Source organism: Tachyglossus aculeatus, chromosome 5 (genome assembly GCF_015852505.1).
Source record: "Tachyglossus aculeatus isolate mTacAcu1 chromosome 5, mTacAcu1.pri, whole genome shotgun sequence".
NCBI lineage: Eukaryota > Metazoa > Chordata > Mammalia > Monotremata > Tachyglossidae > Tachyglossus > Tachyglossus aculeatus.
The window spans coordinates 72104973-72121590 of NC_052070.1; the positions used below are offsets into that span (position 1 = coordinate 72104973).

The 16618-nt window shown below is 49.5% G+C and overlaps 1 protein-coding gene across 7 annotated transcripts in view; it reads right to left on the minus strand.

The window, feature by feature from the left end:
* Positions 1 to 2178: 2178 nt before the first annotated feature.
* The window catches only part of CELF6 (CUGBP Elav-like family member 6), a 199406-nt gene continuing 184966 nt past the window's right edge, over positions 2179 to 16618 (minus strand). For 5 of the 7 annotated variants that reach the window (XM_038747440.1, XM_038747441.1, XM_038747439.1 and 2 more), the window contains 2 exons: positions 15998 to 16153; positions 2179 to 8111 (listed from right to left, as the gene is read on the minus strand). In XM_038747440.1, coding sequence (XP_038603368.1) covers positions 16026 to 16153 — 128 coding nt within the window. In that variant the 3' untranslated portion in view covers positions 2179 to 8111; positions 15998 to 16025. Of the gene's footprint in view, positions 8112 to 9872; positions 10839 to 11419; positions 11519 to 15997; positions 16154 to 16618 lie in introns of those variants that run through there. The other 2 variants (XR_005451109.1, XR_005451110.1) reach the window with 2 other exon arrangements.

Genomic DNA, 16618 nt, shown 5'->3' on the forward strand with positions numbered 1-16618 from the left:
TGGGGGCCCTTTACAATGCTCTGCACTTAATTAGCACATACAGTGAATATAATTGTAAGCTCCTTAAGGGCAGAGATCACTTCTACCAACTTTATTGTGCTCTCCCAAGTGCTTAGTACAGTGCTCTGCACACATTAAGTGCTCAATAAATACCTGCTCTAAATACCTGCTCTGGAGGCTGAAGTATGGCTGGGGAGGTGGAGAACCAGCAGAGTGAGTGGAAGGGGGGCGGTCCCTCTGGAGCAAAGAGAACTGGATGTGGCTAGCCTGCAAGGGCTCTGAGCCCAGAGGGTTGGGAGATTGGCTATGTCAGGAGAAGGAACCAGGGCTGCAGCTAACTCAGGACAAGAGCACGTGCAGCAATTGACCAGAGCCGGGAGGATGCATCTAGAGCACGTTGTGGCCCACGGCTCCACCCGTGCTCCAGAGACCTAGATGTGGGCAAGAGGTGGGGCCTCAGCAGTATATCTCCCACTCTGGTGCTCAGGGAACAGCTTAGGCCCGCAGCCAGGAACAGGCCCATGCTCCCACTGATATATTGAGCATATCTTCAAGCAGGTGAGCTAAGACACTGATCAGGAGGCTTTAAACCTCAAACCTGCATCTCTGGACCAGAAACTGTGTAAACTTACTATTGATTGGTCACAAACCCGAGAGTATGCACTGGCCCCTGGAAACACCAAGAAAGACCAAAGTCGGGCAACAATGTTTCATTACCCAGGGAACTGATTTTTTTGATGGTATTTGTTAAGTGCTTACTATGTGCCAAGCACTGTTCTAAGCACTGGGGTAAGTACACTTGTCGGCTGTGTGACCTTGGGCAAGTCACTTAACTTCTCCGTACCTCGGTTACCTCATCTGTAAAATGGGGATTAAGACTGTGAGCCCTATGTGGAACAGGGACTGTGTCCAACCTGATTATCTTATGTCTACCCTAACAGAACAGTGCCTGGCATATAGTAAGCACTTAACAAATATTATTATTATTATTATTACAAGGTAATCAGGTTGGTGACAGACCACATCCCACATGGCACTCACAATCTTAGTTCCTAATTATCCAATGGCTGATTATCCGATCCATCATCTTCCTCCTTCCTTTCATCGTCTTTTCTTTTGTGGCTTCACTGCCTATTGGCACCCAATCCTGTGATAAGTAGTGGGAGGGAGAAGAGGAGAGACTAACCGTTATGCTCTTTGTAAGCAGCCCTGAGTGAAAAGTTTGCTGGGAAGAAGATCAAAACAAACGGGTAAAATGAGGCTTTGAATTATCTGTGAATTTCTGGATGCCTAGGAAAATAAAGATTTGATTGACTTCTAGGTTAGATATCTGACATTACCCTTGGAACTTGCAGCCAAGAGAATATGTTGGACATTCCGCCTTTCTTGGTCCCTTCTTGGGTTATTTTTCATTAGTCATGTTTCTTCAGGGACTCTCGGGCTATAACCATATAGAATGTAAGCTTGATGACAGGCTTGGTGACACTCAACTGCCAGACACCTTTCTGGTCCCAGAGAGGGGAAAACACCTATTGTCAATTCCTCTGAAACAGGGTAAAGGAGGGACTAACCCAGACTGAAGGTTATTTGGACAGAGAGATAAGGAACTCATATATATATATATATATATATATATATATATATATATATATATATATATGTGTGTGTGTCTGTGTGTGTGTGTGTCTGTGTGTGTGTGTCTGTGTGGAGGCTGTTTGGTGGAGGAAGAGGAAGGAAGTATATGAATATATGAATATCTGTAGTTGGACTTGTAGGCAATTATGTTACTGTCTTCATGTATAAGGATGATTTTACTATCAGGTAACACAGGGTCACTGACCAACTGTGCCTTGTAGAGTGGATGGGGAAAAAGTAAAGAGGCAGGGGAAGGGGTTCCTGCAGGGATGATTTCTGCGAGGTCATGCTGGGTCACTGATCTGGCAACTTTCCCCTCACCACCCAAGACAAACAGCCCTGCAGGTGTGTACGTGTTTGCATGGGGACACCTGTACGCATGCCTGCACATTTGTCCACAAGAGACCTTCCCCTTAGAAGAATTGGTTGTCCCCACATCGTGGCTTTGGTGCGTGAGAGCACAAAACAGACAAGATACCAAAAGGGAAACCAAAGAACAACTCCCCTCCCCAGCCACCAAATAAAAAGAGCAAACAAATAGCATCCGTGGTAAAAGGTTTTTTGGAAAGCGATATGGATTTGACAGTCCTTTCAGGAAAAGGGGAGTACGGATTCTGTGCAGTCGTTCCCCTGCTCAGTACACACTTGATCCAGCTCAGCAGCTGTGGGGGGAAACATTAACTGTGCAATTCCTCATGTGGCCCAGACATTTCATGTAGCCCTTTCCCCTCTCCCTCCCCATGCCTCCCCCATACAGCAGCATCGCTCACGTGAGGCTTAAACTCAGCCCACCAAGTCTGAGTGGGGTCCAGGTGAAGTAACCGACCTAGTCTCAGGAGTCTGAGTTCAGGCCTGAGAGTCTGCATTACAGAGAAAGAGAGAAAGAGCAAGCATGAGAGTGTGAGAGAGAGAGAAAACAGCTGAGATGACCTCCACCCGGCCACAGACTGATCCCCCAAGGATCCTCCCCGACCTGGTTTTCCATCACCACTCTGTCTCTGTGTTACCCTTTCAAAAGAGCTTCCCATCAACCATAAAGTGAGGCCTGCTTTTTCATCCTCCTCCTTCTGCAATTGAAGCCATTCCTCTTCCTCATTCCACCTTTGGGCCGCAGCGGGAGTGACAAGCTGCTCCGTCAAGCCCTTTAGCAGTTGGAAAGAGAGGGAAGGAAGGGCATGGAAGAAAGGGGATCCTCTTCTCCAAAGATGGGGGTACGGTCATTTTGTGAACCTGCTCAGTTTTCAGCTCCATCTCTTCTTGCCAGTGACAGCCTCACTCTGTGGGTCACTCTTCTCTGACAGCAACCAGGGCTTCCACATGCCAGCGGCCGCTCACATTTCCTGGGCGATGTTACTTTGTTTCCCTGGCTCTGTGTGCCTCTCTCTCTGCCCCGGGAATATGAACATCAACGGGGGTGGTATCTCATTCTCCTTTAGGACCTTTCATCCCAGCTGGGATGCACCCTTTCTAGGCCAGAGCTATTCCACCTGCCACTCAAATGCAGCCACTCTTGGTGTGGAAGGGCCCAGCTGACCCTTCATCGGCTGGCATACTTCATGGCCAACACCATGTAGCTGGAATGCACTGGGACGCCAAAAGGCAGAGGTCTCAGCAGTGGAATTGTCTCTGGACATTGAGGGCCAAGGATCCTTGACCAATCGGCAGGCCCTCTCCCCACGAACTAAGCCTGTGCAATGATGGGCGGCTCTTTAAGAAGCAGGAAAGAGCCGGATCCCTTGGAGACGGATCAGGTCTGGCTGCTGCAGGGGTATGACGAGAGCATGAAAGGAACGCAATTCAGCCCTTTTCTCTAGAGAAAATGGAAATGCAGCTGGGAGCCGGGAGCGGGGTTGAGGAACAGGAAGTCTTAGGGGATGAAGGGAAAGCGTAGAATGGCAGGAAACGTGAGTGTGTTCAGCGGAAGCCCAGACTCTCCTACGGTTTAGCAGAGGGGCTGAGGGAACACCCTAAGGAAACCAGGGAGCTTTCCTGCCTTCACCTTTCTTTACTCGGCGTGGCGGGTCACCCCAGGCTGTCTGAACCATGGCTTGCTGAAGCCAAGCAGCTCGAGGCTGATATCAGAATCCTGCTGGTTGATCTCAGGAGCCTGGGAGCCCCATGCAACCCAGCCTGGTGGCCTAAAAGGTTAGGAGCTGGTAAGTGGAGTGGCAAAGCAGCAAAGATCTGGGGCTTTTCAGTCCCTGCAGGACCCTGCGAGAAAGCTGCTTGGACACTGGCTGGTGATGAGGGAGGACGCCCCATCTCCCTGACTGTTGGCCACTCCGTCAGGAGAGCAGATCAGACGAGAGCGGGGGACACTCGCCTCTTGAGAAAGCACAGAAGGCCAGCCCCTGACTTAGGAGAAAGGAAGGATATCGGCATTTCAGAGAGGGATGCCAACGGGCAAGCCACGAGCAATAAACAATTCCTACGGAGATGATTGTGCATGTACCGTATATAAGCACCTATGAGATGCTGTTGCATAAGAGATGCACCCTTTTTTCAAAACAATGAAAAAGTTTTTTTTTTTGAGAAACTCGCACTTCTTTTGACTATGTCTCGGGCACCTGGGCGCTCTCATTTTTAAGCTTCCAAATATTGAAAATTGCCTCATCTCACATGCCAAAATATACGGTATTTAACACGATCCACCCAGGAATCCCTCAGCGCTTGGCAAACAGGAATAAAGCCTCACAGACACCCACAGGAGGGGAGGAAGCGGTCCATCACCCATTTTACAGATGGGTAAACTGAGGCACAGAGAGGTGAGGTGACATATACAAGGCCACGGGGCAAGTCCAGGACAGAGCAGGTAGCCAGATGCCATCAGGACTGGTTTTCCACAGGACTCCCTGGGCTATCCCTAGGTCAGCCCTCGGCAGAGAGGAGGGGTGGTGCAGAAGGGCAGAGGGGGTCTCTCCCTCTGAGGGACCGTTCTCTAAGAACCCCTGGCATCCCAATTCTGCTAACAAACGTGGCTCTCTCTCTGCCAAGGAAGAGAATCAGGGCAAGTTTAGGAAGGGAGGCTGTGTAGACGTCTGTGGGGTGGTGGAAGGGGGGCAAGCGGGCAGTTGAGCTGGGGGGACCCCTCCAGGCTGAGGGGTTCCAGGGGCATCAGGCTGGTGAAGGGGATCCCTGGCTGGACCATCGCCCCAAGCCCCCTCTGAAGCTTCCAGTCAGGGGTGGCTTGTTGGTTCCCTCGGTCTCCTGCAGAAGGACAACCTTCCTGCCCAGGAGGGCTGGGAGGTGCTGTGATAGGTGGCCAGAAGGCATTGTGAAATTCCCTTTTCTGGAACCTTTCAAACAGGGAATTGATGCTTTTCTTTCTGGGATTGTTTGTGAGGGGGTGACTTTGTCTGGAGGCAGGGGCATGGGCTAGATGACCTCTGCAGAACCCATAGGACTCTGGGATGCTGCCCAGGGTGCGCTGGTCAGCGATCGATCCAAAGACACTGGTCCAGGAGGCAAGGCGCCCACCTTGGAGGGATCCAGAGGGTGAAGCAGCCGTACCCAGCCGGGGGCTGCTTCTCTCAGGATCCTTCCTGGGCAGGGGTCAACGATATTTCCAGCCCAGACGGTACTCAAAAATACTGTACACCCTTTGCCACCCCCCTTGCGGAACCAGTCTGGGAACAGACCAGCTGAAAACCGGACTGTCCAGGATAAAAACTGGATGAATGGCCACTCTGTGCTCCCAGGCGTTGCAAAACTGTGCTCAGGATGCGGGCACCAACCCCCAGCTCCAGCAACATTGGCAAAACCATTCTCAAAGTCGAGGCCAAGGACTGTCCTCCGCCCACTTTCATGGGCAAGGCTGCCGTGCTGAACTCAGGGTTGAGTTGGCAGGTGGGAACCCCGCTGACCCTCCTGCCCTGGGTGAAGTGGAAGTTGGATCCCAGGCTGCCACAATCTGGGCAGCTTTTGACTTTTGGAGAGCGGAAGTGGAAACCGCTCTTACCCCAGATTCTGTCCTGCCCAGGATCTTCACGGGCACAGGGCATTTTTCCTTTTTTTTCTTTATTTTTGTTTTTTTGGTTAAAAAAAGTCACTTTCACAGACTCCCTAAAGTCGATTGTCTTTTTTGTGGGTTGGTTTGGGTCTTCAAATGCAGCAGAGCTCTATGTTATGTGCCAACTCTCTTTAGAACAGCATTCTGCTCTGAAACGTGGGGAAAGAGGACAAGGGGTCACAGAAGGGGCAGGTGCCAGTGGTCCAGTGAAGGGAGGGAATAAAGAGAGCAGAGAGCAGCCCAGGCACCCTTGTTTCTCCTCCAGCCCATGACGCTTCATCTGAATCCAGCAGAGTGGGTGGGGAAGGGGGCATTATCAACAGTGTCCTTCAGGCTCCTCATCTCCACCCCTTGCTCTTTCGCCACAAAGCATCAGGTGGAGAGGGGTGAGGCCCCACCAGCACAACCAGAATCTGAGGCTGCCTGACAGGGGCCTCTCCTGAAGCCTCTGCAGACCTCAGGGAGCGGTAAGTTTCCCCCAAGCCCTGTCACAGACTAAGGCATCTGCCCCACCCGCTGCTGCTGGAAGGCTGAAGATGGGTTAAAAAACACGAGAGTTTGGGGCCAATCTCCCCTGCCCTTCCCTGCAACTTTTCTCCTATTCCCACTCCGGACTCCAGATGCCAGGAAGAAGGCTATTTGGCCTTGAGAAGGCAGAGCAGTGGGTCTCAAGGGAGGGAGGAAGGGAGGGGATAGCTGGCGTTAGGGGAAAGAGAAGCAATTGCCCACCCCAGGGAGTGGCCCGAGCCCGACAGATTGGGATGACAGATTGGAGTGCTATGATGGGGAACAATCTGGGATGGAGCTTCTCCATTTGGACACCAAGGGGGAATTTTCTCTTAGGTTGCTTTTCTGCCCAAAGGGGCCCTAGGATTCATTCCAACCACTCCTGTCTGGATGCATATTTGCAACTGCACGTTGGCTTCCCTGTTCCCAGGACAATAGGAAACTTGGCTTCTATGTTGCGGGGGTGGGTTGCCTTTTACTCAGTCCAGGTGGCATTCTGGGGTCTTCAGGAAGACCAGATGCCAGCCATCCTTAGGGCACACAGCCCTCAAAGCAACAGGGCCTACCAGGATGTAGCCTGCCGGGGACAGGGATGACCCCTTGAGTTGCGGGTGGAACCTCGGTCTAAGGCCCAGGTGTGCCCATTCTGGCTACATTTCCCTGTTATTGAGACCCAGAGGCATAAGCTAATTTTGCCAAGGGTCGGGGCTAGCTAGTTTGGAAATTTGGGGCCAGCTGTTTAGGTCAGACAGAGTTAGATGGAGTGAGATTACCTAGGAGGTTTGGTGGGAGGGAGAGGGATTAAGGTGACTTTCCCATCACTTGCACATAAACCCAATCCTTAGCTACTTTATTTTGCAAAGGGAAAAAGGGGTAGAGAAAGGGTTGACGGGGAATGAAATATCAGACAGAAAAATTTCCACTGTTCCAAGTCTTAACCCTCTCCCAGAGCCCACGTAGTCACTGGGCCACTGGATTCCAGACCCCTGCGAATAGAGCATCTTCAGTCCTCTCAGGGGGTGTTGGGGGGGGTTTCCCTCTTTTTGGGGTATTTTCTTTGCCGTTTCTGAAATGCTTGCAGCTTCAGCAGATACTGTACCTTTTTCTTTTTTGTGTTTTTTTTTGTTTTTTTAAATTAATTTATTTATATATATTTTAAAAAAAGCAAGAGTCCTTTGGTCCCTAAACTCTAAGGAATGATATGACTTTGAAAGAAGTAAATTCCATCTCCCTGTGCCAGTGATAAGCTGGGTGGGAGGGTCAGTCCCCTCCCTACTCCCCATGGGATATATATATCTGTATCTATATATATCTTTATAAGTTCAACATCCTGCTAGCCTTTGCTTTTTCCACCCAGGTATGGAAAAAATTTCACTTTTTTATCCTTTTAAAACAAAACTGCTCTCCAGGTAAGACCTACAAGCCTCACCCTCTCTCACTGGCTTTGGTTTAAATCCATGTCAAACCTCTGACCCAGGTCCTCCTCTGAAACAGTAGCAGCAAACAAATGCTTCGAAAGGTAGGTTTTCGGCTCCAGGCCTCTCTCGGACGTTCCATTCGACTCGGGATTGGGTTCGCTTTCCTTTTCCCGAACGGCGGCCGTTGTCCGACCCGAGGAATAGAAAGTCTTCCCACAGTCACCGCCCCTGGGAACCTCTCCTCCCAGCAACGTTCTCCCACGTCCCTTCATCCAACTTCATTTCCTCTCTTTCTTCTCTTTTCGTTTGTTTTTTTTTTCTTGTTGTTTTTTGTTTGTAAGAAAAAAAAAGCAAAATTGATTCGGAATTTAAAAAAAACCCAAAAAACAAAACACCACCACACAACCAGATGACTCGCTCTCTCTCTTGCCGCCAATAGTTTCCTCCTCCGTAGTGATATGTTGCAAAGAAAGAGAGTTACAAGTTTGGATACTGCACTTGGGAAAAGGGAAATACTCTTCTTAAACTGCAGGACATCCAACCTGTAAAACAGCAAAGAAGCAGAGGGAGTGTTAAAGGGCATGGAGTAGAACCAAAAGACCATCAGAACACACAGGCAGGGAGCTTCCCAAAAGGCAGAGAGAGAAAAAGGGGGAAGTCGCGTGGCTTGAGGATTGCCCTGGCCTCTGACTTAGTCCTGGCCAGTACCTCCTCCCTGCCCTCTCAACTGCCCAGCTCCCTCCGCCCTCTGAACTCTACTCCAGCCTCCATCACTTCGCTCTGCTGCTCCCCATCCTGTCATTGGCTCAGGTCATTGGTCGTTGGTTCCTGCTCTCTGCTCCCAACCTGAGGGTGCTTTTTGGGTGAGACAGAGGTCCAGTCAGCATTGATACTTGTGACTGAAACTAAATCGGGTCCTGGAAAACCAGACAGAGCAATGAACCCTACCTGCTCTGCCTTGCAGGGGAGACATGCTTCTATTATCCTGGAAAACAATGGGCCCTGGAGAATGCCATTTGGGGGTTTGGGAGCAAGCAAGAGGGACAAGGAGGGGAAAAGCCCTGAGAAGACGGAAGGATGGGTTTGGGATTCCTGCATACAAAGAAGGCATAGAAGAGGTGAATAGGGCCAAGAGTCCAGCCAAGACCAGAGGAAAAAAAAAACATGATCCTACAAGAGAATGTGTTCAGGGATGCTTTGGGCCAGTGATCCCTCTGACCAGGGATGGATAGACAGAAGTTCCTAGCTCAACTGTCTATAGAATCTCAGGATGCTGGGACTCTCCTCTAACAATATCGTTTGAAGAAAGAGAAGGATTTATGGAGTCAGAAGTTACAATGACAATGAGCTTAGAGCTATTGGAGTGTAAGCTCCCTGCGGGTAGGGCAAGGATCATATTAACCAGTTCATAGAAGGAATAGTTCACGGATGAACAGTCCATCAATTCAATGAATCAGTGTAGACTAACTTAATGATTGACCCAAAAGGGGTGTTAGGGCAAGGGGTGAGGGCTCCTCTATCTAAACTGACCCTCTTCTCATCTCCCTGGAGTCCAGACTAGGGTGTTAGGACAGCCCTGCCTTCTGGTCATTTCCCTGAGCCTGCCCAGCTCTGCTCTGTCCCGGCCCTACCAGCCCCTCTGCCAGTGGCAGGAGGTGGAGAGACTCAGGGAAGCTCTGGGGAAAAGTCACCAAAGGGCCAGAGATGGCATTCATCTCCAGCCATCTCAAGTCTGCTGGGTACCCCCAGAATTCCTTCTGGGAGGATTTGCCAGGAAAATGTTTGGGAAGAAGATGTCCTGCTTTTCCATCTTGCCTTTCCTTTTTTCTCTATTGCTGTCCAGATGTCAGATGACCCGTGGATAGAACTTTAAGATGTCTGGGCCAGAGGCAGGGACGGTGGGGGGGGTGGGGGGGCGGGGGCATGGGAGAAGAGGACGAAGTGCACTGCTTGACTTGTTTCCCCATGCTGAAGGTGAAGGGGCAGGAAAGAGCAGGATCTCAGGTCATATCTACTGCCCAGAGCTAGGTCGGGGGGCTGCCTGTCATCACGAATATCCACGGCATCCCAGGTTTCAAGAGATGAACCAGCTGGGTATAAAACACTTAATCCGAGGGGTGAGAAGGCACCTTGATCATTGATATTTCACCCATGGTGACATAGTTTAAGTCAGAGGGAGAACAATGGGCCCTTCCTGAGCTCTCTCCTCTGAGGTTCCACTCTGAGGGAATCTACATGGGAAAAAAATGGAAGTGGAGGCCCCTGTTTGGGGACTCATTCTTTGAAATTAAGTTGTGGTTGGAAGTTGCCCATTCTCCAGGTGGCTGAGGTGGAAAGATGACCAGAAATCCAGAAAGGCCAGAGGAGGCCTGAGCACACCAAGAACAACCAGAGCAGACCCAGAAGAATGCCAGGAGGGGTTCAGCAGGTGGCAGTGGGGGTGAGGAGGGGAGGGTCACAGTCTGTCCTTTGTGTTTGGCCGATACGTCCCAGAGCCAAGCGCTGGGGGTCAGTCACCGAACGTCACCCTCTCCAGAGGAAGTTCTCTGCCTGAGTGAAGTCATCAAGAAAACCTGAAGCCACCTTAGGGATTCTTGGGGGTGGAGGTCGGAAGATGAGGGGGATCGGTACCTCAAGAACCCCTTGCTCACCATTTCATCAGAAAAGGGTGGGACTGGGAAGATGAGAGAGAAGAGAGAACACACGGAATTCTCATCTCCTTCCACATAAGCAGATCCTGGGTGAGAGAGGACCTTTCTGGATCTGGACAGGAAATGAATAGCCTGGTTTTTAAGAGGGTGGTCCAGGCCACAGCCCGACAGACCTCTGGTTCTCATGAGGAGAGCTAGGGAGAAATGTCAGAATGGGCAATATGTTCACCTGCTATGGGTCTTCCCACCTGGGTGGTATTCAAATGACTCTGGCAAGGAAGTGACTCTCTTCCTAGGTAATGTTGGCCCATATCCCCACCGACCAGGCCTGCCTTAGCTACATTTTAGTGAGGAACAAGAGAAGGTTTTGTGAAGATCACATGCTTTATAGTCTCAGCAAAGGCATTTATGGGAGGGAATTGATAGCAGCGGAAGAATCAGTAGCCAGTTACAGACCACTGGAAACTACCCTCACCATTCTTCCAGGAAACATATTCTCCCAAGACTCATAGCCCTCCCTGGTCATCACTCACCCCAGCAGGACCAAGCTAGTTCTCTCGGCATAGATCAGCTTCAGGCTCCTGGGGAATTTCTCCAACTGTGATCTGGCTTCCCTCCCTGGCTCGTACAGCACCGGGAGATCGATAAAAGACGTTCAGATTACGGATTCTAGAAAACCTGTCCCGGAGCCCAAGGAAAGTCCCCCTGAATGAGCGGGTCTCTCCACATTTCAGAGAGGCCAAAACCCAGGCGGGAAAGCCCCCGGACCTGATAGTCCTTAAGGAGACTGCATTTCAGTTAAACCCCATTAATTGTGCTACGTCAGAATCAACAGCAATTCACCACCCCCAAACCCACAACACTTGGAAAATCACTGTCGCTACACAGTACATTGAATGCAGTGACAGACACACGGTCACGTTACAACAGCAAAAAAGAAGAGCAGCAGGGAGTAGGAAGAAAAGTTCAAGAGTCAAAGTTCACAACTAATCAAGACCGACCAGTCAGCACTCCAATAACTATCCACCATGGGCATTAAATACGGCACTTCACAATCGCCAAAAAAGAAAAACCACTACGAGAAAGAAAGAAATGGAAAGAGAGAGATTAAAGACTCAACGGCACATCATGCAACGACCTCACAACCGGCTACATGACGTCATCGGCGAGACGGATGACACCATGAGTTAGTGACTTACAGTTTCGGTTTATTTGGGGAGGGATAGGGTTTTTTTTTGGTCTCCCATAACAGCTAGAGAGCAACTGTGGGGCCATCTTGGAGCTATGATTGGCCTGGTCTGGTTAGGTAGTGGTTGGGTTGCAAAAAACAAAACATAAAAGAAAAGATGAATTGGTTTGATGGCGTCTTCTCAACATAAGGCTGTTGGCTATTCTTTTTCTCTCTGAAGATTAGAAAATTCCCCTATGAAGATGTGTCTTGTATTACTCGACCCTCCAATCCCATCCATTGAGCATCTCTAAGCCCTAGTCATCTCAAAAGCCCTGAGAAGTAGGGCAGGGCATCATATTGGGACCCATGGACACTAAGTGACGGGCTCGAAACCGTACGGTGCTCTCAGCAATAGAGCGGGAACTTTTTGTTCCTGATTGACCCTCAGCCTTCCAGCCACTGGTCTGCAGGTGACTTTGATTACACACAGTGGTGAAGCCTTAAAGTATTTATTTTGATTTAGGGAATGGCCTTTCCGGTGGTAGAACCAGAATCCTGTCCTAGTCCATGGGGAAGATTCAGACTCCGAAACATCCTTTCCCCTGCCCCTCGGGAAAATCTGTCAAATTCTTATTTGAGGGAAGGTAGGGGGTGGGGGGGTCTGGGGGTCAGAGTTCAAAGGTTAGACTGGTTTCGGGCTAGGCTGAGGGGAAACTGGACATCAAATCCCCCTCTAGACGGTAAGCTCATTATGGGCAGGGAACGTGTCTGCTAATTCTGTGGTATTGAAGTCCCCCAAACTACTTAGTATAGGCTCTGAACATAGTAAGTGCTCAGTAAATGCCATTGGTTGATCAGCCCAATGGAAGGGGATTAGGAGAAGCAAACACACCCCTCTGTCCCAAGCATTTCCGAGTCCCTGTGTTCAGCTTGGAAGTGTTTCGAATCTTACCATGGCAGTGCAAACACCCCCATCTCTCCCAAGGTCCAGGGGTGGTCCATGAAGTTAGGCACATTGTCCCGCCCGCCCATCAAAGGGAGACCTGGTCCCTCTTAGGTGCATACCCCAGAACCCAGCGCCCCACTCTTCTGGAGTTCTGTGGGTCAGGGTAACTCAGCTTGTTGGGGTCCTTTGTCCCATTTGGCTTCCATTCTGTGCTAAAGGGGGTGAGCCTGTAACAACTGGCTAAAGAGAAGGTTCTGGATTAATTGCGGATTCAATTACCTTCTCTCTCCCAGTTTCCCAGAACTGTGGGTAACTGAGAGTCGGCTGCCAGTGGTACACTGTATCTGGTAATGGCCAGAACAGTAGCAACCTTTTCCCCAATGTCATAAACAGAACTCCTTATCTTCCCACCCAAACCCCATCCTTCCCCTGACTTTCCCATCCTTCCTGTCTTACAAGTCCATAACCTCGGTACCATCCTTGATTCTTCTCTCTCATTCAGCCCACATATTCAATCTACCACTAAATCCTGCCAGTTCATCCTTCAAAACATCACTAAAATCTGCCCTTTCCTCTCCATCCAAACTGCTGCCATGTTAATCCAAGCACTTATCCTATCCCACCTTTATTACCATATCAGCCTCCTCGCTGACCTCCCTGCCTCATGTCTCTCCGCACTCTAGTCCACACTTCACTCTTCTACCCAGATCATATTTCTACAAAAATGTTTCTTCATCTCCATCCACTCCCTCAGCAAACTCATTAGCTCCGGTGGCTCAATTATCATCCTTTATGCAGATGATTCCCAAATCCACCTCTGTATCCCTGACCTCTCTCCTCTGCCTTTCACGTTTCCTTCTGCCTTCAGGACATCCCTACCTGATTGTTTCTCAAACAGTTCAAACTTAAAATGACCAAAACGGAACTCCTCATCTTCCCACTCAAACCCTGTCCTCCCTCAACTTTCCCATCACTGTAGACAGCACCACCCTCCTCCCTGTCTCACAAGCACACAACTTCGAGATTATTCTTGACTTATCTTTCTCACTCAACCCACATTTTCAATCTGTCACCAAATCCTGTTGGCTCTACTTTCACAACAAAGCTAAAATCCACCCTTTCTTCTCCATTCAAACCGTTGCTTCAAAGTGCTCAATAAATATGATTGAATGAATGAATGAATGATCCAAGCACTTATCTTATCCTGCCTAGACTACTGCATCAGTCTCCTTGCTGACCCCTCCTTGCCTCCTGTCCCTCCCTTCCCCAGTGATACTTTACTCTGCGGCCTGGATCATTTTTTTTTAAAGTTCAAAGTTTTTTAAAGTTCAGTCCACGTCTCCCTACTCCTCAAGAACCTCCTCCTCCTCATCAAACAGAAACTCCTTACTATAGGCTTTAAAGCACTCAATTAGTTTACTCTCTCTCCTATCTTTCCTATACAACCCAGGCTGCACACTTGGCTCCTCTAACACCAACCTACTCATTGTACCTCGATCTCATCTATCTTGCTTCTGACCCTTTGCCCATGTTCTCCCTCTGACCTGGAACTCTCTCCCCTTTCATATACAACCACCACTCTCCCCACCCTCAAAGCCTTATTAAAATGATATCTTCTCCAAGAGGGCTTGGAGAAGGACTAAGCCTTCATTTCCTCTACTCCCTCTCCCTTCTGTGTCACCCTTGCACTTGGCTCTAAACTCTTTAAGCACGTGAGCACTTCACTGTTGGGTAGGGACTGTCTCTATAGGTTGCCAACTTGTACTTCCCAAGCGCTTAGTACAGTGCTCTGCACACAGTAAGCGCTCAATAAATACGATTGATTGATTGATTGATGTATACCACTCAGTCCTGCGGCACTGAAGAACACATCTGTAATTTATTTTAATGTCTTTCTCTCCCTTTGGACTTTTAACTCTTTGTGGGCAACTGTAAACTCTTTGTCTTTCAATTCTGTCGTATTGTACTTTCTCAACTGCTCAGTTTAGTGTTCTGCGCACCGATTATCTTGCATCTGCCCCAACACTTGGTACAGTTCTTAGAACATAGGAAGGCTTAAAAAAGACAATTAGTATAATCATTACTATTATCATTATATCTGACAGTAGCACCAGTGTGCAAAGAAGAGCCATGGAGCTACTCACCTTTCTTGACAAGCTTTTTAATGATAGGGATAAACCATCAAACACCCTACTTTTTCCTTTCTAACTCAAACCTTCCCCATAGTGCCCCATTTGTGGTCCTTTCTTTCATTAATTTATCCACACTCCGCTTAGACCTACTGATATTTTAGAGAACCAAGTCCTGTGAGAACCTGTGAAAACTTCCTGTGAGAACCAAGTCCCTGTGCTTACCATCCTTTGGGGGAAGAAATGATTCTCTCTGTTTGTTTTGAGCCTGCTACCTTCCAGCTCCAGTGGGTACCCCTTTGTCCTTTGTCAACCGTTTCTTTAGGGACAGGGCTCCGTCTATTCTGCATCTGAATATGGCCTCCTGCTCTCCACACTCTATCACTTTTCCCACCTCCACGGAAACAGGGGCCAACTGAAGGAAGAGACGCTGTAATGGTTAATGACTACACTTATGGACAGCATTAGAGAGCTCACTCTCTTTTAAATGTCACCTCTGCCCAGGGGAAGACACCAGCCCCACAGCCTGGGCTCATTAGTCTCGTTCTCCCCCTTGGGTCACAGAGAGTTTCCTATGAACCGTCGGATCTGGCTGGTGGGTGGGTTTTGAGGAGACTCCACAGGATGCTCATTAGCCAGGAAGATGAATTTCGAATAAGGTGCTGAAAGAAGTTTGGATAGGGAGGACAGTAAGAGTCCAAACAAAATGTCACCTCAAGGGCGTTACAGAGTCACCATAGACCTCCCCACCATGATTCCTACTCCTCTCAGCCCCTTTGGCCCATTCCTGCTCCTGCCCCTCCCAACATCCTCTTTCTCGTTCCCTTCTGGGACTTTCTTAAGCCTTCTGACTGCCCGTCCTTAGCCAGAATAGAATGGGTGTCAATTGACTCGTATTGCACTAGTTGACCACCTGATGAGTACAGTCAGAAGGACCTCAGAGGGCAGGACTCCAGTCCCTGAGGGGCAGTTGAACCGTCCCTTCAGGAGCAGATAAACTGGAACCCAGTCTTCTCCTCTCGGAAGCCCTTTATCGTGAAGTCCTAAACAGAGCCTTGGCACACCTCCCTGGTGAAGCAGATTGGTTGGTCAGGGTGAGTAATGATGATGTCATAGTTCTACTGGCCAATTTCCTGAGGTGTGAGATCCCGGACGCCAGGATATTTAGTTATGTGTTGTTTGTCTGTGTGGCTGGATCTCACAACCAGGTGTAGAGCTGCCCTGACCTGGAAACTGAGCCCTGGACACAGGGAGAAGCCAGAAGAGTAAAACCAGCAGTGGCATAGGCTGTGTTGGTGGTTAAAAGCCAATGGTAAAACTGAATGGTGGAAGTCCATTCCACACTTCATTGCAGCCCCAACCTCCTGGAGTCCCTGATTCGTGGAGACAGGGCCCTGTCCCCTCCATCGCTTGAAGTATCTCTCCAAACAGTGACCTCAGGAAGGGCACCTTACTGACTTCCCCCAGCCCATGAGGGGGTCAGAACCCACACGCGCCCCTTCCCCACCCTCCACCGCTCCTAACACCATACCTGTTTGCAGGGCCAGGGTGAACAGGGGTCAGTAGGGTCTGTTAGCATCTTTTGGCCGCTTTAGTTGAACCTTTAGCCTCTTCATGCCGATCTGGAAGCCGTTCATGGCCTGTATGGCTGCCTGAGCACTAGTTGGATTGTCAAAACTGACAAAACCTAGATGTGTATGATATGGGGGGAAAAGGGGAAAGTGGAGGGTATCAGGTTGGGCGGGGAGGTGAAGAACACATTTCAATTCCAAAGCCAGTAAAACCCCATCAACACACTCAGCCTCCCAGCAGCCAACAACCCCAACAGCTTCCCAGAAGGGGAAAGCTCAGCTCACCCTGCAAGAAATCTTAAAATGCGATCTCTGGGCTCATGTTTCTTCATTTCACGCTCAATGGTGTTATGACCCAGGCAGATTTGAATTCAGGACAATCAATCAATCTTGTGTGGGGGGGGGGGCCTCATCAATCTGGACTGTGTGCCTTCTAGACTGTAAGCCCGCTGTTGGGTAGGGACCGTCTCTAGATGTTGCCAACTTGTACTTCCCAAGCGCTTAGTGCAGTGCTCTGCACACAGTAAGTGCTCAATAAATACGATTGAATGAATGAATGAATGAATGAATGCAGACATTCC